The sequence below is a fragment of the Opisthocomus hoazin genome, chromosome 4 (genome assembly GCF_030867145.1).
Source record: "Opisthocomus hoazin isolate bOpiHoa1 chromosome 4, bOpiHoa1.hap1, whole genome shotgun sequence".
NCBI classification, from domain to species: Eukaryota; Metazoa; Chordata; class Aves; order Opisthocomiformes; family Opisthocomidae; genus Opisthocomus; species Opisthocomus hoazin.
Genome location: NC_134417.1, coordinates 58758354 through 58783429, shown reverse-complemented (window position 1 = coordinate 58783429; position 25076 = coordinate 58758354). Strand labels below are relative to the sequence as shown.

Sequence of the window (25076 nt, the reverse complement as noted above, 5' to 3'; positions counted from 1 at the left end):
CCAGGCTCAAGAATGGTCCATCCCAACTCACACAAAATCAAGCAGGAGGCCTGGATGCACAGACAAGGAGCTCTCAACTAAACTTAAAGCGGCATACAAGAGGTGGGAGCAAGAGCAGGGGACCTAGGGTGATTATCACTGCACTATCCAAGCACGCACTGATGGGGTTAGGAAAGCCAAAGCCCAAATGAAGCACCTCTGGCAAGGGAGGTGAAGCGCGAGAAAAGCTTTAGCAGAGAGAGCAGCAGGAAGACTAGGGAAGAGAGCCTCCACAGGCAAGTGGGGCAGAGGATCTACTGACAGGAGACATGGCCGAGGTACTCCCTACCACCTTAGCTTCTGTCATTACCAGCAAGAAGCAGCCCTTGAGAATCCCAGGCCTCTGAGCGCAGAAAACCACCTCCATGGCCAGGCTCAAAGGGCCAAGACCAGTGGCACAAAGCCCAGCTAGAGACCTGGCCTTACTGGTGGACACCACGGGTCAATACCCAGGCCAGGACAGTTGAACATCCTCATTAACAAAGCCAGCCAGCAGCCCACAGATCATCGTCAGCAGGTCACAGGAGGACAGTGAAGGTCACTGGACAAAAGATCTAACAACAAAGACACATTGCAGGTAGCGGCTATATAGCAAACCACTATTACCTTAAGACCATCAAAACCACCAAGCTGGCCAAGTAGCGCTACGTTACTGACAGGACAGTCACCTACTCCTGCCATCAACCAGTCCACAACTCATCTGCTCGAACTTACCTTTCACCTGTCAGTCACCTGACAAGGTTGCATTGGCAGAGGCTATACTCTGTAAAATGGGTATTCAGCATATTTTAAGTGGTCAACCTTACTGTGACTTCTAGATGCATATAATGAAAAGTGAACAAATATATTGCTATCTAATGTGTATTTCAACAAAGGCTGTAAAGAAGAGGCAAAATTTTCTGTTGTAAAATATTTACAAAAACATACAGCTTCAAAAAAACAGTTTATTTCACTGGCCAAAGTATTAAACACCAAGCAGGACAAACTTGTAGTTTATACATTAGGAATGTAAGTTTTCATGTACAATTAAGTGAACACTTCACTGAAGAAGGTGAAATACCATATTACTAAAACACAGAACAGTGTCACACAACAAACTGAAGAATATGAGAAAGTGTGGCACATTCATTTAAACTCAGGCTCTCAGATGAAGACAAACATCTACAGACTGATGCAGCTACTCCACACACTTTGGTGAATATTAAGAAATGTACACATCTAGTCTTAAAAGTAGAATTATACAAACACAAAAGGCAATATATTACACTCCTATATACAGCACGGTAAGCCTCAAACACCGACAAAAGGTATCAGACATCATAATATGTTAGAAATTTCTAGAATCCTCATAGAAGTCAGAAGGTACCTCCTTAGAGAAGCGTGGCTAAAATAGCTATATATTTCTGTACCTGTCAAACCTGTCAGGTATTCAAGGCAATTCAAGGACATTTCACTCCCTTCAGAAAAGTCACTCCAGCTCCACAGCAAGAACTTAGAGGCCATACGCTTTTTGCACAAGTGTTATTGATCCTCACAACAGACACAATTCTTAGCTTCAATAGATTTTTGAAAATGTTTCTGTTCAAAGCCATCCCTGGAAACAGTGCCCTTCGATTTAAATTAGTAAGGTCAGTTATAGATGTCATCATTAGAACAACGTCTTTTATTACAATTTGCCATGATTCACTCCTACATAACATTTTCTCTGCAGAATGCTGCAGCTGTGTATGTTCTTTGGAGTGTATTCGTCAGAACTACCCACTCCCGGCTAGACTACAATATGGGATGTCTTAATAGGTTTTCCTTACATTGTTCAAAGACCTCTACTTCTTTAATATGCATTTTTCATTCACCAGCCTCAAGTGATCAGCTAATGGTCAAAACCCAAGAGCTTGACAATTTTAGAAATATCACAAAAGAATTAAGATATTTGCTCCCTGTCCTACCGTCCCGTCCCCCCCCCAATCCTGCACTGTGTTTATTTGGACAACAAATAATTTTGCCCTCCTCCCCTATCCTGGTTTTTTTTTTTCTTTTATATTTTTAAGAAAAGAAAGAAGCACAACTGAAAGTTTTACTACTCGCATCAGGAAAGAAATCCTTTAGATTCAATTAGCATCAAGGTGTAATGTCAGTTCAAAAAAACATGTTGATTGTATAATTTGCTCCAGAGACCAATACATACACATTTCTGTGAAGCCACACATGTATTGAAACAGTAATCTTTAGTATCAAGAACCTTTCCTTTTATCATTTTCTCAAAAAAGTACGAAGCTTTATGTGACTTCAGTTGTTCCAGTATGATCCTATATCTTGGGTTCAGGCCAGACCACAGTTAGAATAATTAGCTGGATAAAACAAAAGTATAAACTAACTTTACTTTGACACTGTTTGACTTGTAGCTAACAGTATTGTAAACTTCATGTTACATATCTACATTTTATGGCATTTTAGATCCTTCAAATTCTAATTATTTATAGCTAAAGTGACTAAATCTTCCCAGTATAACAAACATCTTTTATACCAACACCCAGCTTGAAAGAGTGTCTACTGTGGAGACAAACAATCATGAACTAAAGGAAACAAAACTAAACCAGTGGAATTGCTTAAAAAAAATCCAGTCCTTTAACACTAACTCACAACTAACACCCTCACAACAAACACTCGTCAATTGAAATTTTATTTATCTATTCTAGTTTATGTTTCAATTTAAATTACTGTAAAGTGATTCCAAAGTATTCTTAAATGCTACCCTGCAAGAGCAGATTGGGGGCAGCTGTAAATTCTGCAGGTTATTTCTTCATAACACCTAGAACAAATTTCAAGGAAAGGAAGAGCTCTACATTCAGGATGTGTAGTCTGAGCCACTGTCTGCTGTCAGCTGCCTAAAACCCTTCTATTGCCTGCGGTTATGCAAACTTCAGCAGCCATGTGTATCAGTCATTCTGAAACAAATGTGCTGTCTAACATGTATTGCAGAAAAACCTGTAAAAAAGAAGAGGAAAAATTTTCTGCTGTATACAAAGTATTTACAAAAACATGCAACTTCAGAGAACCAGTTTATTTCACTGGCCAAAGTATTAAACACCAAGCAGGACAAACTTGTAGTTTATACATCAGGAATGTAAGTTTTCATGTACAATTAAGTGAACACTTCACTGAAGAAGGTGAAATACCACATTACTAAAACACAGAACAGTGTCACACAACAAACTGAAGAATATGAGAAAGTGTGGCACATTCATTTAAACTCAGGCTCTCAGATAAAGACAAACATCTATAGACTGATGCAGCTACTCCACACACTTTGGTGAATTTTAAGAAATGTACACATCTAGCCTGCAGTCTTAGAAGTAGAATTATACAATTTACTTGTCCCTATCAACTATGTCTCCTCATCTCTTTTCATTAATTAACCGGTTTATTAATTGCAATAAACCTGAATAACATTAGCTGCTTAAAAGTTACTTGTGCTTCAGTTTAAGTCAAAAAGGGATATCTAAACTTGTCTCCAGCCTAATATGAAAGTCTACGAGAATATTAGCGTTTGTTTTGTGGCAAGGTTCTTGACAATACAGGATCACCAGCTACAGAAATCTGGACAGTAGGGAATGACTATGCCTTAGATCTTCATCCTATTTCTCCACTCATAACAATATATCGTCTATCAGCTAATCAATGCTACTGAAGTGGTTTTGTCAGCTATTGCTTCTCCAAATTTCTACATATTAAGTTTTAATGTCCATTTTAAATTAAAATCTTAACACTATAAAAGTTGGTATCAAACAAGGTCACCAAAGTAACTGAAGGTTAAAGGTTAAGTAACCTTCAAGAGGGTGTTGTTTTAGAATTTCAGACTAGAAAAACAACAAATATAAAAGACTAGGAATTACAGTGCTAATTATATTTACATTATAATTTCCCTTTGTGCTTGCAACCTACTGAAAGTACACATCCTTTGGTAGTATTCTCTTAGTTGCAGAAGTAAGAAGTTAAGCGCATTCACACTCCTGATTTGCTTGAGTCAGTGCAAAGGGCTCACACCTTATTTCCTACATAACGTTGTAACATAAACACACCTCTTCCCCATAAATCATAAAAATACTGATGACAGCAACTTTTCAATCAGTAGCTTTGTGCCTGATATTTAAGAATCTGAAATAAAGACAGAGTCTGTCACACAATTTGGAAGTCTAAAGAGTGACTACTGCAGCAGCTGATCAGGACTCCCATCCACAAGTGCTGCTGCTGTACGACTTTTGGCCCAGTTTCAAAGACGTACAGAAAAACCAGAATGCAGCTATGATTCAGACTCATACAGGCATAAAGAAGTAGGAACATGGCAACATGTACTAACTACTATTACAAAAAAAAGCCGTAAGATCAACCACTGAACTGATGCTTCTAGTTTCAACCTTACGTGTAAGCACAGCTTTCTCATGGCTAACACAAGGTAATGTTCGTTCTTATAATGCTGTTCCAAATTTTCATGCCCATACTACAAGACTCCTCTAAAATAAAAGAAGTGCTTGCAGTTTTGCCTATGCCAAGTGGTGGCGAAAAAGCAGAGTCTGGGAAAGAGGCTCTGTTTGTTCCCATCCTACGCATCTGTAAAATGCCACACGTCTTGGCCAGTGGCTAAACCACCAGTCAATGCTTCTTAAACTGGTGAAGCTGTAAGCTTCATATGAAGCCATAAGCAATCAGGTGTATAAAGTACAGTAAGTCAAAGAGGAACTTTCCAAGCTATTAGAAGTCGACGCAAAATAATTACAACTGTTGTCTATTCACGATTACTGTCAAATGTGAGTCAATAAGAATTTATGGGTTTGAGGTTTAAGAAAGTGATGTAGAGCATATTAAGGAGCTTAATGTACCAACTTACCAACATCAGCATAAACCCTCAGTATTTTATTTTTCATACTTGCCAATTTAATATCAATCTGTTGACAAAGTTATGCTAATACTAGGAGGTCGCTGCTGATTAGGCTGTTTGCCTAAAATCGGAAGATCTGTTCTTTCTGTTCCGTATATAAGTTTTTCCTCCTGAAGACTGCAAGCTGAAAACCTGTTTGCCTCTGTACCAGATACACCACCACGATTATTTGGAACTGTGACACCACTGACCTGTTCAAAGGATTTACTAAACACAGTAGTGGTTGTTCTGGCCAGACTATGGCTGCCAGGCTTTGGCAGGGACTGGCTAGTTGTCAGTGTCAGTCTCTTCAGAGAGACAAGCTCTAGATTCTCACTCAAGGCTCTCTGAGTTTGTTTTCGTGACAAGTGTTCTCTGCAGGTTTCTCCATCTTTTTCTTTTCCTCCAGGTTTGTTTCCTCCAGACCTTCGTTGGCTCTTCCCTAAAACATTCTTACTGCTCATGTTGCTGCTGTTAGATAGGGCAGACTGACTTGTACTAGAAGTAGCCCTAGAGTAAAACCCTTCATCAGTTTCAGACACTTCTATCAGTTCTTCTTGAATTGCTAAATCGGTATTACCTGCATGGTAGAAAAAGAAATAAAGAATCAGCAACTGACTTTCTCACATTTATTGATTTTATGCATTGTTAGATTTTGATATTTACAAGCATGAAGCCACACAGCAACACAAGACAAAACACTTACCTATTCCATTACATTTTGGAATTAAGGTTCATTAGGATATAAAGTTGCAGCAAATAATGCTGCATTAACTAGATCAAAAAGCATGCCCGCAATCTCATTTTGTAGTGATTTTGAAAGAAAAAAAATGCACTCTTGTTAATTCATGCAGGAGATTAGAAACTTATAGATTAGAAGATACCACACAGAACAAAAAAGTGTAAATCTTATTTTGAGCAAGTGCTCCAATATATGATTTTGCAAAGCTCATTAAGTATAAAGGTATGTGATCAATGCCCCAGGACACCCAATATGGCATCTGCACATTTAGCAACCCAAGAATGCTTTAGGACTGAAAGGTCACTTTCTGCATCACAGGTCTGGTGGTATGAGTTGGAAACTCAAGAACAACATGAGATCTCCAGTACACTGTGAAATGTGGAATTTGAGGTTCACAGCAAGATACTTTTCATTTCCATTTTGATGGATTCTTCATACCATTGATCACTGGATTTTGTAATCCCAATAAATATGCTTAATAAATTCAAAGGTACATTGATCTTCAGTGTCTTTTCTCCAGATTAAATAAAATTACTTGTAAGCATGTCATCGTTGTCTGTGGCACAGACGAAGCTCTGTGCAATACATGCATTTGTGTTATTACACATGCAAATATATTAACTGCATACTTCAATTCTCCAAACATGCAGCAGTGACCCTTTCAATCAATAGTGGTACCTTAGAGTGCAGCTACAAGTGCTCTGCTAAAACTGCACTCTGCCAGATGAGTTTATTCCATCCTCCATCATTTTTCTTACAGATTTTTGCCTCCTGATTTCTGGCATGCCTTTGCTGTCAGTTCTAGGATCTGTAGCTGTTTCCTGTACTCCCTGTAAATGCTGAACATCATTCTCTGCTAGTGCTCTGCTCTTTTCCCCATTCCCGGTCCTCTCTCCAGCCACACTTGTGACACTAATCTCAGGTATGATAAAGTTGCCCAATTCAGTAGCATCATTAACATTCTCTGGTTGTTCTAGAATTAAAGATGGATAAGAAACAAAAAACAAACAAAATATGTCTGAAACAAAACATGAAACAAAAGCCAATAGATACAGATGACTAAAGCATTATGAATCAAAGCAGATGGTCACATATTAACCTTTTGTTAATTAGCAACATTAGCGAGTATAGAATTCTGCTTTGTTTAAATTGCAGACTTCAATCTTCCAATTATTGGCCCGCACCCACGTACTGGAAAGCCCCATGTCTTGATCTTTCAAAGTTGAAGTTTTTGAGGATCATGAAACAAACATTCAGAGATTATCAGAAATCAAAGAACTCTCCATAATTCACTTTTATGACTATATTCTCTGTATCACCATGCTAAAGTGAAACTAATTTTTACAATGAAATGGCACACCGACTTCATGTAAGACTAGAAATTCTACACATACAATGGCATGATGCTGCACAGTGGTGAAACAACTAAGCCAACTCAAGCACGCTAACTTCCATTTTCTTTCTTAATTTCAAAAAACTGCTTTCAACCAGAAAGATATTTACAATTAGGAAAATGCTCCAGTTACTAAAAATCAACTTATTCAAATAAAACCTATGGAGTTTTACTGAAATTTTTGCTATCTACTAATAATATAACATAAATGTTGATGATCTCAGCTTTTTTAAGCTCCTTATATGAGCTTACAACTAAATTAGTTTGCAACAAACTTATTTGTGTCACACAAGTCAGTTACTAAGTACAGTTGGGAAAACATGGATTAGGCTGTGGGGAGGGAAAGCATCACATCTTTCTGCAGCACTAGGGAAAAAAAAAGGAAATTGAGGCAAAAACCAATGCAGCTTGGCTCTAGGATTACTTTTTTCAACTGGGTAAGTCATCAACAGCAGATACACAAGTGGCTCAGCCTGGCCAAAAAACTATTTCAAGACAAAGAGTCCTGCAGACACAGCCAAAAATCCCCAGGCAAACAGAAAACTCCACTGCTACCCAAAATGTGAGAATGATGGCTGCATGTAACCACAAGACATTTAATCATTATATTTAGTGATAAGAACGCAGTAGTTCCTACCACGTCCTGGTAAAACAAACCCCAACACAAAAGATGCCTGTCTACGTTAGATGAAGACAGGTTAGAGAAGGATGAACTCTTCAGGGGAAAAACAGTGAAAACAAAAATTAGAGTTGAGACTTTATGGAAATTCCAAGTGTATGCCAGCAACAGGTTACAATCCTAGCGACCTGTCAGCTCCACAGTGTTTGAAGCATTCTCAGTATCTGAAGGTCTTTTTTTTAAAAGTATTCAGAATTGCTTTATGAGCACTAGCTCTATAACCACAGAACTGCATTTACATGACCTAGAGAGGAAAAAAGAGAAGCCATCAGTTACAGATAGCCACGGCACATCCTCCATTAAGATGTACACCACGAAATAAAGTGAAGAACAAGAACTACACCATATGCTAGAGTTATATGCTCTATAGGTGTTATATACATATACTATATGCAAACACTACGGCCACTAACTCAACAAGACTAAAATGCACTGAAAGCACAGCTCAGAGTAAAGCTCAACTGAACCTCTGTGTTTTGTTCATAACGCAGCTCTTTCAGACCTGAGGACTGAGTAAGGGCCACCCAGACTATCTTGCCAGTTTGCTGCTGCATATGACAGAAGCTGGCAGCACAGACATTTAACTGGCAGTATGAAGTCAAAAACCAGAGGAATTTATGATGAGATGGTTTTTCACAGAGGCAGCTCTAATGCTTTTTAGCTGGAGGGGATCCTCTCTCTCTCCTCCTGTCCCCACACTGAGGACTCTTGTGCAGGCACAGCGTACTTCTAGGTCAAGTGGGCTACAGTGCTTTTCGCTAGCATTTGTGTTGTCTGCGCTTACCACGACAATGAAACAAGTCTCAGAGCGAGAAGGTTATTCTGGCAGCGATGGACATCATTGTCCCCCAGTGTAAGAGCTATCCCTGATTTTACCTGCAAATGTTAAGTACAATGACTCTTTCTGACTAGTCAACTACTAACGAAAGTATCTATTTAACAAGCTGTACTATGCAAAGGAAATGGCATTAATAATCACTGCTGTCAGCCACTAACTTCCTGCTATTTGGCAGGAAACTGAAGTTAGAACTGTTTCCAAGTGTTACTCCTAACAGGACCTTCTGCAAAAGTCTTCTATCATCAGTAACAAAGGCAACAACTGAGCACTATGAACTGCACTAGTAATAATAAGAAGAAAAAATAACACTAATGGTAATAGTACCACCAAGTATAGCCTTTTTTCTGAAAAACACAGGAGCAGAAAGTTTAGTGAGCAGAGATGATCAACGCTCTGATTGGCCTCATTGGTCTAATTTTACTAAGGCGAAGTACCTGTGCCTCTCCGATGGCAATCTTCAAACCTCTTCCTGCTACCCCGTCAGTGCAACTATAGGCACCTTATTTCAGTAGACCACCTTCCCAGGATCCACTGATGTCCATCTGCAGAAGTCGATTCTGCTAGAAATCTCATTTAGAGCCAGGACACCAGAGACACGAGAGGGTGGAACAGGGCTTACTGTCAGTCCCTGCCCCACCAAGGGCAGAAAAGCACTAATTAACAGCATACAGCTCCAAAGAAAGGAGACTTGGAGTGCACAGCAGAAATCAGAGGAACAGAGGAAGATTTTTTTTGTACAGATTTTGTATAATAGCGATACTTATTGTTGGTGGTATGCATTTCTAAGTGTAATACCCTACTGTGATATCAGCACTTTACCCATCACTGCTGCATTCCCACAGCTGTGTAACCATTACCACAATGAACTGCGGAAAACCCCCAAAACTCAGCACAATTAATGTCTAATCTTTTAGTTAAGTGCTATTAACTACTTCTAATGAAATGAAATATACTTTTCTCCAAGTATAACATTGAACTACAGGAGGAAATTAATGAAAAATGGGATACTGAGTATCTCAACTCTTATTAACACTGTCTACCATAGCATCTACAGTTTCATGGCAGGAATAAGACTACATAATCCATGTCCTTCGTAGTAGCATCCCCTCCTTATTTTAAAACTTTTAAGAACACCTAAAACAAACCTTCAGCTTCGTAGTGCTTGGTTTTGAAGATAATAGTGCGTCAAGCTGGACAGCTCTGGGGGTCTATCCTTTGAGAAAGAGATAGTCAATACCCAGTGCACAACGCAATGTAGCAAGAGAGAAAACAAGAAGACACTGCTAAATAGTGTAGAAACAAAACTGAATAATTATGTCAGCTTGAAAGTTAATGTAAATCTGCTCATAGCAGCTGAAGGAAAACGCATTTGGAGTCACATTTCTGAATGCTTTGAGTAGTACAACCAACCTTGATAAATGCTTTTCATGATTAGTTCTTAGCACTAGTAATTCAAAAGATATTTCAATCATAATCTATTACGGTCACCTACATCATTTACCTCAGACTGCACAGGCAAACTGCCCATTTGGATTGTAATTTGATTTTAACCACCACAAGCTCAAGCTGCATTTCCTGCACAATGTTAATGTTTTGAATTATTCACAAAAGCATCAAGCTTATACCCCAACATTAACATTCATTCCAGATTCCTAAAAAAAGTTAACTATTCCAGGAATTAATACTGATTCAATGAAAGTAAGAAAATTCTCTCTACAGAGACTCAAAGACTACTGTTTCTAAACCTTGTGTACTACTTCAAAGTCAATGTCTGCAATGGGGAAAAACATAACATCTTGTCCTTCTTCTCTAGCTGAAGTCTTTGTTTTTGTGTTATGCATCTTACTAACATCTGCTTAGCTGTTCTTACTCAGTCTGTTACATCAGGGTATTTCTCTTATATGCGTTACCTCTACACACAGGAGTTTTTCCTGAGCAACCCTTTTATGGCGCAGTTTGGCAGATTTTACATTAGCAAGGAAAGTGTTGCTAGGGCTTGCTTTGGTTTTTTCCTAGCTTCTGTAAATAACCATTACATTTAGGTGTTAATGCTCCTTACACATTATATGATTTTTCTGATTTTCCTCTGTGAATGGAAGCGGAGATGCCTCTCAAGGCTTGTTTTTAAAACATGAACACAACAAAAAACTAATGCTACACAGAGGAGCTAATGCTCCTCTTCTTTAAGCATGATGATTTATAGGCAACCCAATTCAACAGCACTAAATAATTTGTTGATAAGTGGTGGCTAGTGTCAACCGACTCTGTAAATACTATCCATTTGTGATTAGATGGATCCATTTTGCAAATGACCTTCACCTTTAGTACCTCTAAAGTACCTACCTTAAGAGTGCAAATTCACAATACCAATTCGATTTTAAAAGAAGTCCTTCTAAGTAACAGCTGTAATGAGTGAGTTACAGGTGCAGTATCATAAGAAGATTAATTGTTAAATTGACCATTTTTCAAAACTGACTTCAATCTAGAGCTCTAGCAAAGGCTGGAAAGATCTAATCTCCAAAAACTTTTATAGTAAAATGAATTTTTTAAAAGATAAAAAAATAAAGCCCATGCTTCTCAGCCTGAAGTGTGATTGGCTGTAATCCTTTTATTTTATTTATTATACACAAACAGCTAGTGATTGAAAATTGCTGCCCTTGCTTCCCCAAGGGATATTTTGCTTCATTGAGTCTTCTGGTCCAGGTAACGTATAAGATCAAACTACCTCTCAGCTGCCTCCTCTAACTTTCCAATCCATTTGTACAACTAGTTTTTATTATACTGAAACACAAAAATAAAACACCCGAATACATTTTTTTTCCTCCCCTTACACCCTGGGAGAGAGAATAATGGTCAGGACGTACAAGGTTTGTCATCTGATTTCTACTAATTCTAGTATTTATTTTAATTTAAACAAACATCTGTAAGCACAAGGCTTTTTTTTTTTTTTTTATTTTTGCATGCTGACCCTGAAGATCTCTTCCATATCTTTCTTTCATCAGGAATTATGGGGCACTGAATCATGTTACTAGGAATTCTGAAATCAGGAGACCATCCACTCTGACTTTAAAAAGGCTTTTCAAGTCACAAACAATTTTAGTATTTTATATGTTTATGTTAGTATTTTATAATAAAAATTTTGAGATTAGCTGAAGTGGTATATGCATGGGACACGTACCATTTAAAACAAAACACCGGGATGGTCAGTTAGCCAAAGATACCATAGACTCAGTTTTGACCTTTAAGATAGCCTAACGTTTACATAGCCTTCAAATTTACAACTACTCCACAACCTGCTATACAAGTTCCCATCCATCCCTGCCCTACACCGAGTGATTTTCTTCCTCTTCATTAAATCCTGTACCATCAATGCAAAGCCAAAGTTTTCCCAATAATCCAAACAAAATGTTGTCAAGACCTTTTTTGTGAAATCTTAATCTTTCAGTCCTGATCCCTAAACACTGATGACTTCTCACTTGCGCCATACTAACTAGATTATCACTCTTTCTCTCAACTTGTCCTGCTTTATCATACTCCCATAAAACACAGCGTTCCCCCCATTTCTATGAGTCCTACTATTATTCTCACTTCCCTTTCACCTTACTGTGCAGGGTGTGCTGCAGGGCACACTTGTCCCACCCATTTTTCCTTGAACTTCACTAAACATCATCCCCTGCAAGGCAGCAGTAATTGTAAAAACTTCTGGATTTCTGTATTCGCTGAAAAAAAATGCATTCTTATAAGGATGGTTCCAATACTAATTCTGTAACATTTCTATTTCATTTTTTCTGTAAATGCAAATACAAAAAGAATGTTTATTTTAATACACTTTCAATTCCTTTGAATGAACTAGCACTCAGTATCCCTATCTGTGTTATCCACCACCACATCTGAACAAACACCAGAACCACTCAAAAATAATAGCTGACAAAATTGACAAGCGTCAGAGGGCATTTGTGCATTTAAAAGCTAAGGTATCATACAGGTTTCTTGCACCTGGTCAGTAATCCCTGCTTAACAACTGTTAGGTTGAAGAAAGGAAAATATATAATAAAGACTAAAACGCTCTTCAGCAGTCTTGATATTTCAGTAATAATTTGCTACTGGACCTCGCTGAAGTTAGACACTTATGTTTTGCTCCTCAGCTTTGTCTGACAGTTTTAAGCAGTTTTTAATCAATTGAAAAGAGGTTTGGTTATTTTACCTTTCTTTGCCCTCACCCCCTCTGATTAATATTAATATCAGCTTAATATTGGTTCTACTACCACCACCAATGTGTATCATTACTGCTCAGAAAGCTCTATCATTATTTTAAAGTCATCTTCTAATAGCATATTTATACATAATTTCCTGAACACTTACGTGAATTACCTCTCAGTCCTTTACAAGTAACTTGGCAATATTTTTCTAACTGAACTGTCCATATACTACAAAAGTTCATATAGTACGCATCATACACAATTTTTTATGATACTGCTGCACAATCTTTATTGAACCTATTAGAAGAGCATTCTTATCTACACTCACTCGCTTAGTCTGTCATCAGAATTACAAGCCCAGCAGGACAAGGCATTGATAATTTTGATCACTGGTCCAGCAGCTCTTCCTTCATCTGAAGATGGTAGAAGAAGTGGAATATAATGTTTCTTCTTTTGCAGTACATTTAGCACCATTTTTTCTACTTCTGAGCCCAGACCTGTGTTTTACTTAGTGGAAGCCCTTATATTAATTTGCCCAAATGCACTGGTCTTGGCTGGGATAGAGTTAATTTTCTTCACAGTAGCTAGTATGGGGCTATGTTTTGGAGTTGTGCTGGAATCAGTGTTGAGAATACAGGAATGTTTTTCTTATTGCTGAGCAGTGCTTTCACAGCATCAAGGCCTTTTCTGCTTCTCACACTGCCCCACCAGTGAGTAGGCTGGGTGCACAAGAATCTGGGAGGAGGCACAGCCCGGACAGCTGAACTCCAACTGACCAAAGGTATGATGTCATGTTCAGCAATAAAAGCTGGGGGAAGAACAAGTAAGGCAGGGGGAACAGGACATTTGGAGCGATGGCGTTTTTCTTGCAAAGTAACCGTTAGGCATGATGGAGCCCTGCTCTCCTGGGGATGGCTGAACACCCGTCTGCTGATGGGAAACAGTGAATGAATTCCTTGTTTTGCTTTGCTTGCGTGAGTGGCTTCTGCTTTACCTGTTACACTATCTTTACCTCAACCCACAAGTTTTCTACTTTTACCCTTCTGGTTCTCTCCCCCATCCCACCGTGGGAGAGTGAGTAAGCAGGCATGTGGTTCTTAGTTGTTGGCCAGGGTTAAACCAGGACACCAAAGTCCTTAAATCCCTCTACATTTAAATCTGATTTTTATGTAAGTAATTTAAGACAGATGAGGTTCTGTGGTACAGTTGTTAAATATTTGCTTTACCTCAGGGACTATACATTACTTCCCAGAAGAAAACAGGACCATTGGTCCCTAAAGAATCAATACCTTTGTACAGTTCCCTTTAGGAAAAAGGTTTTTTGTGTGTGTTTTGTTCAAATATGAATAAGGAAATAAAGAACACACTTCATATGAACTGCATTAAGATGCCCATTCACCAGTTAAGAAAATAAAAACCTCCAAACTTCTGCTTGCTTACTAGCAATAAAGATGTGCAATAACAAAACTCTCAATATTATTTTAAGTATGTGCAAAAAGCTGAGAATTCATTGCAAAATATTTCTTACCATGTCTTTTCCATCTATGTCCTCGGATAGACATGCTAGTCACAGCATTTCTTGATATTCTGGATGAAGTAGGTGTAATTTCAACCTGAATGCATCTTGTACCTTCTTTACTAGATTTCATAGCACCCTGAGGCAGTGAAGCTTTTATTGCATTAGCAACCTAGAACAGAGAAGATGCAGCTAAGTTCTTAATATAAAGATCCAAATTTTAGAAAAATTCCATCAGGGGATTCCTACTACTCAAAGAAGAATACTGTGTACAATTCCAGTTTAAGATCAAAAAGCACACTAGCTTTTAGCAGGGGTTATGAAGAACCCTGGTTGCAATCACCTCTCACAACTAAGTTACATTTAATACCTGACACTTTTTAAAAGAAAGTTTCCAGTTTAAAGACGTGACTATTACTTTACAAACTCCTGCACTATCATCTAACCTTTCAAGACTTACAAGCATTCTACTGAAAATAACTTGTTCACTAGGAAAGATGACAAAGTATCTAAGTATATTGAAAACATCCGCGCATATATGTGTGTGTGTGTATATACTTGCAGATCTAGCTATTCACAAGAGCACAGACACACAGACCTCACAGGATTTAGGTTCCTGGTGTCATGTTGCATCATGCGCAGTCACAGGAAGGATTTCCTGGACTAAAAATTCCACTCAAAAAAAAAGCTGAAATACAGTACCTACCAGCAGAGGTTCTGGATACAGTTCCAGCTGTGCTCTATACAAAACGTCATCCATTGCTTTACGAGCCAGATCCCATTCTCCATTATAACTATAAAGGTAAATATATACATAATAATAAGCATCTATATCAACAGATAAACCTTCTTGGTCACATAACCTTCACAGATTCAGTATTCCTTGAGAGCTCAGTTTAGGGGAGTTGAGCTACTTGTGTTCATTCGCAGTAAGCCTGCTATTTAGAAAACTTGTTCTGAAGTAGCGTCTATGGAGACAAAGTTTTATTTTCATTGGCCACCCTGAGCAGTTTAAAAATGGCATCATTAGTTATTGATCAGCTAGTCATGAAATATTCTGAAATTCAAACAGGATCATTCTAATATTATTCCACCTTTTGAGTATGCCTGTGTTACTAGTCTCTAGTTATTTCAGTTAAAAAGAGAGCTTTACGCATTAACATGATTATCGACAGTTAAATGACATCAGCATTTCAGAGAAAGCATAAGAACTTTTTTCCTTATCTAGACTGATGTCAAAACTAAGCATGCAAAAATGCAGATAGCAGACAATGGTTGGAAAAGGTTTGGGTCTTTTAAAGGATTTTTTTCGCACCGGCAATTATACCTATTAAGTGCTGTTCTAGCCCTCTTTCCCCAATATGACCTAGGTAACTTCAGCTAACTAGCTGGAGAACCATACTCTCTTCCTGAGGACCTTACTGCTAGATATAGCATCTGTCCACTAGAAAATAAAAAATTTCAAAGGTAGCATGCCTAAATGAATGTAGAAACTAAGCTGACATTTATTTATTTTGTATGCATATAGAAACCCAACTTACAAGGCATAATAAATCCCTGTTAGCATTTGCACCATGAATTCAGATGAAACTGGAATCCTACTGTTGACTCCCTTGTACTTTCTCACTTGTTGGCGAGGGTATCCACAGACACAAATTCTAAAGAAATCATGCATTTGTCATTAGCAAATAACATCGAGCGACTTTTGTCTAGAACTCTACAAAGCTAGGTGTTTAGCATACATTTTAACTACAACAGCCCCACAGGACGGTACCCATCCATCCCCCAACAGCCCCGTGCCGGGGCAGACTGGTTCTCATTAGGGAAGCAGGCTATGCCCTCTACCGGCACAGTCCCAATCCGCCAAAACAGAGACCGCCTGGACACTCCTGTTACATTTACACTGCACGGAAACATGCAAGAAAACTGCCAGTAATAGCCATTCTGAATCCACGCATTTGCTGCGGAACAGACAAAAAATAAGTTAATAGTATTTAAGGAAATCAAGCAGCATAGCAACTGTATTACAGACACAAGCATAAGGGTCATTGCATAAAATACGGAAGCTGCACACAAGTTTTCAAGTAAAAAGACTAGAAGTGTCACATTCATAAAACTACTTTAAAATGCAGTAAAAGTCAGCTTTAGAATTTAGTTCTGAACTGAATTCCACAACAGGTTCTTAGTCAAAACATTTTGGAAATCAAAGATATTGGGTAGTTAAATACTGAATTCATTGGCTGGACTTCTGGAGTGACCTTTAATGACATTAACAAAAGGTATGTCCTTCTCCAAAGCATAGACTAGAAGGTCTAGTCTCAGAAAGCTCCAACTCTTCAGCTTCAATACCAGAGATCTTGTAAAACTCTTCTTAAATCTATTTTTGCCCAGAAAAAAAAAAAAGAGTAAGATTGTATTGTAGTACCTTTCAAATTACACCTGTAACAGATTTCAGGAGCCTTTTTTGTTAATAGTAACTTCACCACTAACTTACTGCACTTTTTTGTGCTCCTCCTCTATGCTGCAACTCATCTTTTCTGCTTTGGCTGCTTAAAAAAATAACCAAACAAAAAACCCCAAAAAACCAGAGAGCACGCCCAAGATCTCTGGCTCAGCAACTCTCCCAATACGTACTTTGCACCTAGTGTGATATAAATTTGACCCTTCATGGTGCTATCACCATGTTTCCAAATAACAACAACAACAACATTTTAAAAACTTCATCAGGAAAGACAGGAAGCCATGCTAGTGACAACATGCAAGGAAACAAAAACATTATGAGATTACGTTTATAAAGGAAGAATCATAGAACAGTTTGGGTCAGAAGGGACCTTTAAAGACCATCAATTTCCACCCCTCCTACAATGGGCAAGGACGTCTTCCATTAGGACCAGGTTGTTCAAAGCCCTGCCCAACACATTAATTGTAAATTGCTTTCATACAGATCTTCCAGAAGAAACCTATATTCAACACTGCTCAAAGCAGTTAAAGGTGTTATTCTACAGATTCTTCCGAGAATTTTGTCAGCACCACATTCAAACAGGATACTGAAAGATATTCCAGTCTTCTGACACATATTCCCTTGAATCCCTAAATGCTGTCAGGGCAAGATTTTCAGTAAGTAGAGAAACATGGATGCCAAAACCAGTAGGGAATGAAGAACTAAGATAAAAGTCAAATTGTGTAGTATACAGTATCCAAACATTCAGCATCTTGAAGTAGAAAGACTTGCTTGCACCTACTGGTAATTTGCTTGGGGTTTTCTGGAGGCTTTTAAAAAACTTTTTATTTATCAAAACCCAATGAAGCAGAATAAGCAACATCAGTCTCCTGTCCATGTTCCTTAGCTTCTGAATATTTTCTATCTTAAATTTTAGACCAGCATGTCTAACAAAGGTCTTGTAAAGACTCTTGTAAATATTGTCAAGTGTTTCAACGCTCTCTCACCTCCTCTGAAGAGGAGTTCCAATGTTTACTATAATTTCAAGAAAGTTTCAACTAGCACAGCACCCAAATATATTTAGTAAGCTTGCCATGCAAAATTTACCAAGATTCTAGAAGACATTTCTGATTTTATTTAGTTAACACACCTACAACTACTTTGATTAAAAACCAACAGTTCCTTTGGTTTGACTTCTCCACTTAACAGCACAGCATATAAGCCAGGTCATTCCTTCCCCATTTTGAGATGTCAAGCCAAAGTTAGATTAGACATACTTTAAAAGCAAATAATGCAGCTGTAAACACTTATGAAAAAAGTCAAGTTTACAAGCAGCTTTTGGGAACCTGAAGGGTTTTTTTTTAAAAAAAAAAAGAAAAAAAAACCTGATTGCATTTCAAGTTGAAAATGCCATTTTAAGTGTAATCAACATACAGAAATTACCTTGAACAAATCTGACACAATGACTGAAGAGAAACTGCAGGCATGTAGCTTAAGGCAGCATTGTAACAGAGCAGAAGGAAAGTCAGCACTTCAAACCTAGGATTTACAAGAAACATTAGAATTATATTACCAATTTTATTTTTTAAAAGAAAACAAGTTTATGCAGACATTTGCAAGAGTTATTTGAACAGAGTTGGTATTTCATTTCAATAAAGTTGACAATTGAGTAGTCTGGTTCTGTAAGCTTTTTCTCTTCATGTAGTAATGCGTGCTGCTAGTCTTTCTGCATCTACTTTACATGTGTTTAAAAACAAAAAAAACCACCACAAAACACAGCAACCACCTATCCACCTTCAGTCTATACCTACATTAAAAATTATGACAAGTCAAGATTCATTAGTGATTCTCAAGCAATATCCTATCGTACAATTTCACCTGTTCTGTGCTGTTAACATCTCCCTCTGAGGATGAGGTCCACTGTATACAACCCTGGACAAACCATGCTGTGATAAAGCTCCTTCAGTGAGAGCCATGGAGCCAATGCTGGAAGGCTAAAGGAAAAAGGATCATTCAAAACACGTCCACCTGAAGTCTTGCTACAATGCAAGTGAAAATAGACAACGATCAGCATCACCATATTGGTACATAAATTTTCAACAGGCTTAACGTTATCCGACTGCTTAGCTGTCTCAAATCTGAGAAGTTATTTTACACCAGATAAGGTATATGGCTTCAGAATAGAAAAAAACCACACAGTTGGTGCATGGATGTTATGAAGTTATGACTGTTCAGTCCTGACGAGGCCTCAGAGACCAGTTAGTAGTACTCAGAAGACCAGGAAATATGTTCCTATGCCATTATGCAACACGTTAAAACTAATTTGCATTTTTATTCTTAACAAACAGGTCCCCAAAGCATACTGCCTTTCTCAATCAGTAACAACTTTATGTTGTAGATGTCACTTACTTCATGATAGACTGAAGGTTTGGACAAAGATGGAATTGTGAAACTCAGCACTTTGCTATGTCCCTCTTTATCAACTATCTCCTGAAAAAGACAGAAAATACCAATGGTTACACTGTACTACAGAAATCAGACATTCAAAAATGTTAAATGCTGGATGGGGCTGAATGGATAAAGAAAGCCAATAAATTGTTGAAGGGACAGATAGCAATACTATAACAATCCAAGATACAAGCTAGAAATTGTCTGTATTTACTACCACAGTGCATTTGTTTCTGAAAACTATTCATATAACCTGGCAAAGGGCACATGCATTTGCATACATAGTCCACCTTAAAAACACTAACTAGAAATCTCAGTATGTTTAAACAGTATTATCCTTTTTTAATGATACACTATTTGCTAACCATGAAGGTTAATGCTCAGTAATACTGTTCTGAAAACTATTTACTCATCAAGTAATGACTCTACATGTAATTGGTTTTGGAAATATTATAGCTCTGGAATGACTGCAGCCTCATATGGTTTGACAGTAGCAGACATCATAGTATTTGCAAAAGCCCACAATTGATAATTCCATTCTTATAGAGGCAGTTAAAAGCATGGATGCAAAGCTTTAGAGAAACTGCTTTCCTGCAAGATACCAACATAGCAGTACACTGACAGACGTCTCACTCCTTGAAGTTAGCGGAAGGCTAATGGGTAAGGCAAAAAAGATGTGCTACGTATCACAGAAGAGCACTGAGGTACTTCAAATAAAAAATTGCTGAAGTTCCAAAGTAGACCTAACCAATAACCAACACCACACACAAGAGAACTTTTTTTTGTTTTCCTAAATTTCAGCAGCAGATTTCATATATCCAAAGGTGGAAAGTAGAGGGGAACTTCAGTGTCTCCTAACATCCATGCCTTGGAAGGCTGAAGGACTAGCTTCACATAGTAATTATTAAAACTCATGTCTTAAAGTAGAATATGAATTAGTAAAAGAAGACTGAGATGTATCAAAAAGGCACACAGAGCTGTTCTGTCTGAAGAGATACATAGCTACTCCACATTCCATATAAAACACTGATACTTTAATTTTCAGTATTGTTTCTGCACCAATGTGGAAAACAGTTTCCTTGATATATGGGAGGAGAAGTGAAGAGAAACTGGCTACATCCAAACTCTAAAAATCTAGAAATATCAATATTTTGACTCTTCATTCTATCAGATTTGTAATTAAGTTTCAGGAGTGCACTTGAAGACCTACAGCCAGGAAAGCCAACAATCAACTGCATGCACTATCACAGTACGTGTCTCCAAGCTGCAGGTAGAACAAACCAGTTCATAATCTCAAGGTTCAACCACGGTAGTTCCATACCCCTGACAACACAGTGAATTTAAAATTATTCTGAGCAATATGTAATTTTTCCATTTCCTTCAGTAAGAAACTGCAGGACTCTGTTGAGCATATTAATTCCTTCAGGTTCCAAGAGGCCACTGTACGCATCTACAGAAGGATTATTATTTGTATTTGGCTACATCTTTCCTCTTGCTTCTGAAAACAAAGTCACTGGTTAAAAAGAAAATAAGTATCAATGCAGGTCATCTACTACCTTTTCAACATTGTATACTGAAGAACAGTACCATCTTGCTTCAGTTACAAGCTGCATACAACTTCAACCGAGGGGAAGAAGTCAGCATCAGTAACATGGCATTACTTTAGCATAAGCATTCATTATGTCTTTGGCGGGGGCGGGGGGGGAATACATGTTTCCAAAAATCAGGTTGATCTACAGGTTCCTACAGAAGCTTGCTGTAAAATTCTTATGACCCCAAGCAGCTGGAGATGGATGGCTACATTATTAATTAGGAAACTGTTCATAGCTAAGAGAACATGTTACTGGACTGATTTCAAGCTCAACTGTAAATGTCATCTCTTCTAGGAGAAAGACAAGTGATTATAGCCACATCCATCAACCATTTTAGATGACTTCATCATGGAAATAAAGGAGTGAGTTGATTTAAAGCATAAGATATACCATGCGCTTTCCACAAATGTTTTTATTCCCTGATACAACTAAGCACATAGAAGGCACATGAAGTGTGTACTCTGCCTAAAAAAAAAAAAAAAAAGGGTTGAATATAAGGGCTCAGGTCTTTTTACATAGACTGCTGCATGAAAAAATGTTTTCACTCGCTTGAAGACACTTGAGATCATTTTTAGAAGAAGGATGGGACCTGCCTTCTCCACATTTTCAGAATGGGAAGAGAAGACTTGAAGTTCATTATAGTTTCACATGCCAAAAAGCCTTCCTAAAGCATCCAGAATATACAAACTACACTGAAGAGAATCCCAATAGTCATAATAACACTAAGCTTTTGATAATAGCCATAAAAAGACTAAATGCATTTTGCTGTAATAACTAAACTATTGGGCTCTTAAAGGTTCCTTCATAATTCTGTTACTAAATTACTGCTTTGAAGAAGAAACAGTATCTTTTCATATAATATATGAAAATGTCAAGGTTATTACAAAATGAAAGAATACCTTTATTTTCTCAAAGCTAAGCAATCTGTTTGTCAATAGAGTACTAAGAATACATTGAAAGTGATTTTTTGTTTACTAGTCAAGTTAGTCAAAGTACCCTAGAAAATATGGGCAACCACTTCAGAAGTAGCACTTCTAAAAGCTTTCAAGCAGAATATAAGTTTAATCACCATACCAAGAATTAAGTAACAAAAAAATTAAGAGGTCTCCTTTGGCTCCTTCAGCATTAGTGCATTAGGACTTTCCAGGAACCACAAGAAGAGTAGGAAAAAAATATTCACCAGAATAAAAGAATAAAAGTTCACGTTGCATATTTCTGACAAGGACTTCAATTTGAAGAGTCAAAACAGATACTCAACCACTTCATTTCAATCCTGAAACAAAATTCTAATTATTCCTCAGTGAAACACTCTACAGTATCCCCCAAAAGCACACTAATCTTTTTATGCCCGAATAATTACATGTGAATACAAACCAAGTTATAAACTCCTAGGAGAAGAGCCTCTATGCATCCACTGCTCTGCAAATCTCTGCTGGCTGAGACAGCAAGATAGCACCACATCAACTCCGGTAGAAACTGCAGCGTAAATCGTAACAATTGTTCCTCACCACTGCGATAGAACTCAAAGAGCTGATGGCAAACTGGCTCCAGAAGCTGAAATATAAATTACAATTGTGAATGAATAGCACATTACAAGAAAGTGCAGCTTTGTGGGGATCAATCCTTTAGACAAAACTGTACACCGATAAATGTTACGTTTTAGCCATTAGGGAGTGACTGAAACAATAACAAGTCACCTTACACACTTTTCATCCCTTATAACATACTTTCAGATGATAAAAGTAGAGCCTTCCATCCTGTGTGAAGAAAGAATTCCAAAAGTTCCTTTCTCTCATTTTTGGTTCAGTTCCTCCAGCCTCAAGGGCATAAATAGAGGATACATGTTATCACCACACCTCATACCATGCCCTCAATATCTCTAATATACAGGAAAAGTACCTGAACAAACGGTCTTGCTATTCCAGAGCTCAAACAGCGTACACACAAATTGCTAGAAGCTTTTACCCACCACGTGAGAAGAGCTGCAAAACACTCAACTTCAAAGTATTACAGTAACTTACTATACAGTAGAATTAGTTCACTTTTCCACTCTCATTAGAATCTTCTAGAGACTTCAATGTATCTAGAGGTTTGAGACAGAAATGGGAAGCCTCAAGAGTAATCTTATCATAAAATTTGTTAAGCTGATACAAATGAAAGTAATACACTGAGCTAGAACAAGTTAAAAAAAGACTTAAAAGCAATTAAGACATCAGTTCACACCGTGTTTTTGGATTTAATGTGCATTCTTGTGTTACCACCTACCTCTGCTAGAGGACAAAACAGTGTTAACCATCACGTGTCAATGTATTGAAGTTATATTTTTATTTTGTCACCTAGATAGCAGATTTCCTAACCCAAGTGGAAAATACTGTCAAAACCAGTAGGTGCTTTCAAAGCCAGCTGAACTGGACACTGAACTGTCAAGCAAAACCTCAAAAACACAGGCTGAAAAATACTTTTTGTCAGCTGTCACCATTCCGAGTGACATCGACAAACACAGCAAACCATTGACAGGAGTTTGGAACTGTAAAAGGATTTCGTCTAAAAAAAAAAAAAGTGGGATAAGGAAGGGAAAAAGGGGATTTTTAATTAAATCTTCTAAATCATTTATTTGCAAGTAACAAATACGAGGACTCTATCACTCAAGAAACTACTCCCTGAAAAAGAATCTAGGTAGTTGATGCATTTATATTGGCAACTTTACAAAATGAAACCTGAGATTCCAGCCATTTAGAATTCATTTTACCAGCTCCAGCTAGTATATCAAAAAAGCATTACATAAAGTGTGACATTCTCTAATTGCAAATCTCTGAAAGACAGGACTCAAATGTAACATACTTAAAGCACTAGTTTTTCTACCTTGTTTCTTACCTCCAAGATTTAACATCTTAACAGTTCATCTACATGACTCACAGAAATAGACTCTAAATTCATCTCAAAACCACACATGTTAGGGCTAGTAATAGATATTCACTGAAATGTGTTCCTGCACAAAATCCTCGAAAGTTTCAACCTGGAAATGATGGAATCCAAACCCAATAGACATGCATTTTAGAGTATTTTAGAGATTGCACTGAGAAAAGATACCATAGTCATTAGAATTGTCACTACACTTCAGAGAGCAAAGTATTACTTAACACCTTTCTGAAAATCTTTAAAAACAGATAATATAGATATGTACTTTACTGCTAGTAACATGCAGATCATGTTTCCATTTTATTCAAACTACAACACTCTGTTGTTCTGCTATTTGTCTAGGTCACACCCTCAGTTTTCCAATTGAGCAAGCTTTCAAAAAGGTAAGAAACCCATTCTTCTATATTCTCCTCCCTCTATTGCAACAAAGGAGGCAACGCCACCAGAAGAGCATGCTAGGAAGAAAATCTGCTTGCTTTCCCAAGATTTTCCTCCTGAATACAAAGAAAGTTGAGTCAACATTTCTTACTCTTCAAAGTTACTTCTGAACCTAATGGATCTTAGCAGGTTTTGGTTCTTTTTAAGAAGTAATTTGGGACAATCGGATCCATTCAAAAAAAGAGGAACTTTTAGCTTCTGACAGACATAGCTTCTGTTTGAAAAAATCATTTGTGGAAAATCTACATCAAAGGCAAAAAATCAAGCCAAGCTAAACAAGTCATCAGTTTCAAGAGCAGACTATCAAAAAGCCTTTTAGAAAACTTTACCAGCACAAGTCCTTTCCATCTTCAGCTTACATATTTCCCACAATTTGCATGCTTCCTTTAATGAAGTATCAGTTCAGAATGATGTGCTTGAACTTTAAAAGGCACATAAATAGCTATGACAGGTATCCATGTTTGCATCATTATCTCAGTTGAGACAGCTTTATATCAGCACATTTAAATGTGTAATCAGTACAAAACCAGACTTTCTTCCTCAAAATGCCACCACATGCTACAACCTACTATCAAAAAACACTAATGATTGCTGCTGTTTCAAGAGATTGTTTTACACTGAAACAGTTCTAAAAAGGTCTCTAGACTGAAATAATTTTTAACACTAGAACAGAAGAATGTCCTTGCAATTTCATCCCTCTTCCTTTTAAGCTGCATCCAAATGTGTTAGACACTCCAAACACTTTCTATTCCTTAATGCAAATGGCCTGCTTGGCTGTTATCTAAAAAGGAAAGCAACGGTGTTGTAGGTAGAAAGAAAAAAAAAAATCTTTAATTTGTGAAGAAACAAACCTCAGGTTTGGTGGTTTTTTTTTTAACATTGTTGGACTCTTTAAAGTCCTTTAAATATTCATATCTA

The 25076-nt window shown here is 37.5% G+C and overlaps 1 protein-coding gene across 8 annotated transcripts in view; it reads right to left on the bottom strand.

Moving 5' to 3' along the window:
• Nucleotides 1-969: 969 nt before the first annotated feature.
• HYCC1 (hyccin PI4KA lipid kinase complex subunit 1) overlaps nt 970-25076 on the bottom strand; it is a 47688-nt gene continuing 23581 nt past the window's right edge. For 4 of the 8 annotated variants that reach the window (XM_075419171.1, XM_075419168.1, XM_075419170.1 and 1 more), the window contains exons 4-11: nt 22176-22355; nt 19171-19251; nt 18640-18755; nt 18205-18300; nt 15863-15979; nt 15028-15115; nt 14334-14493; nt 970-5534 (exon numbers count right to left, since the gene is read on the bottom strand). In XM_075419171.1, the coding sequence (XP_075275286.1) occupies nt 4978-5534; nt 14334-14493; nt 15028-15115; nt 15863-15979; nt 18205-18300; nt 18640-18755; nt 19171-19251; nt 22176-22355 (1395 nt within the window). In that variant the 3' untranslated portion in view covers nt 970-4977. Of the gene's footprint in view, nt 5535-6374; nt 6670-14333; nt 14494-15027; nt 15116-15862; nt 15980-18204; nt 18301-18639; nt 18756-19170; nt 19252-22175; nt 22356-25076 lie in introns of all 8 variants that reach the window. The other 4 variants (XM_075419175.1, XM_075419174.1, XM_075419173.1 and 1 more) reach the window with 3 other exon arrangements.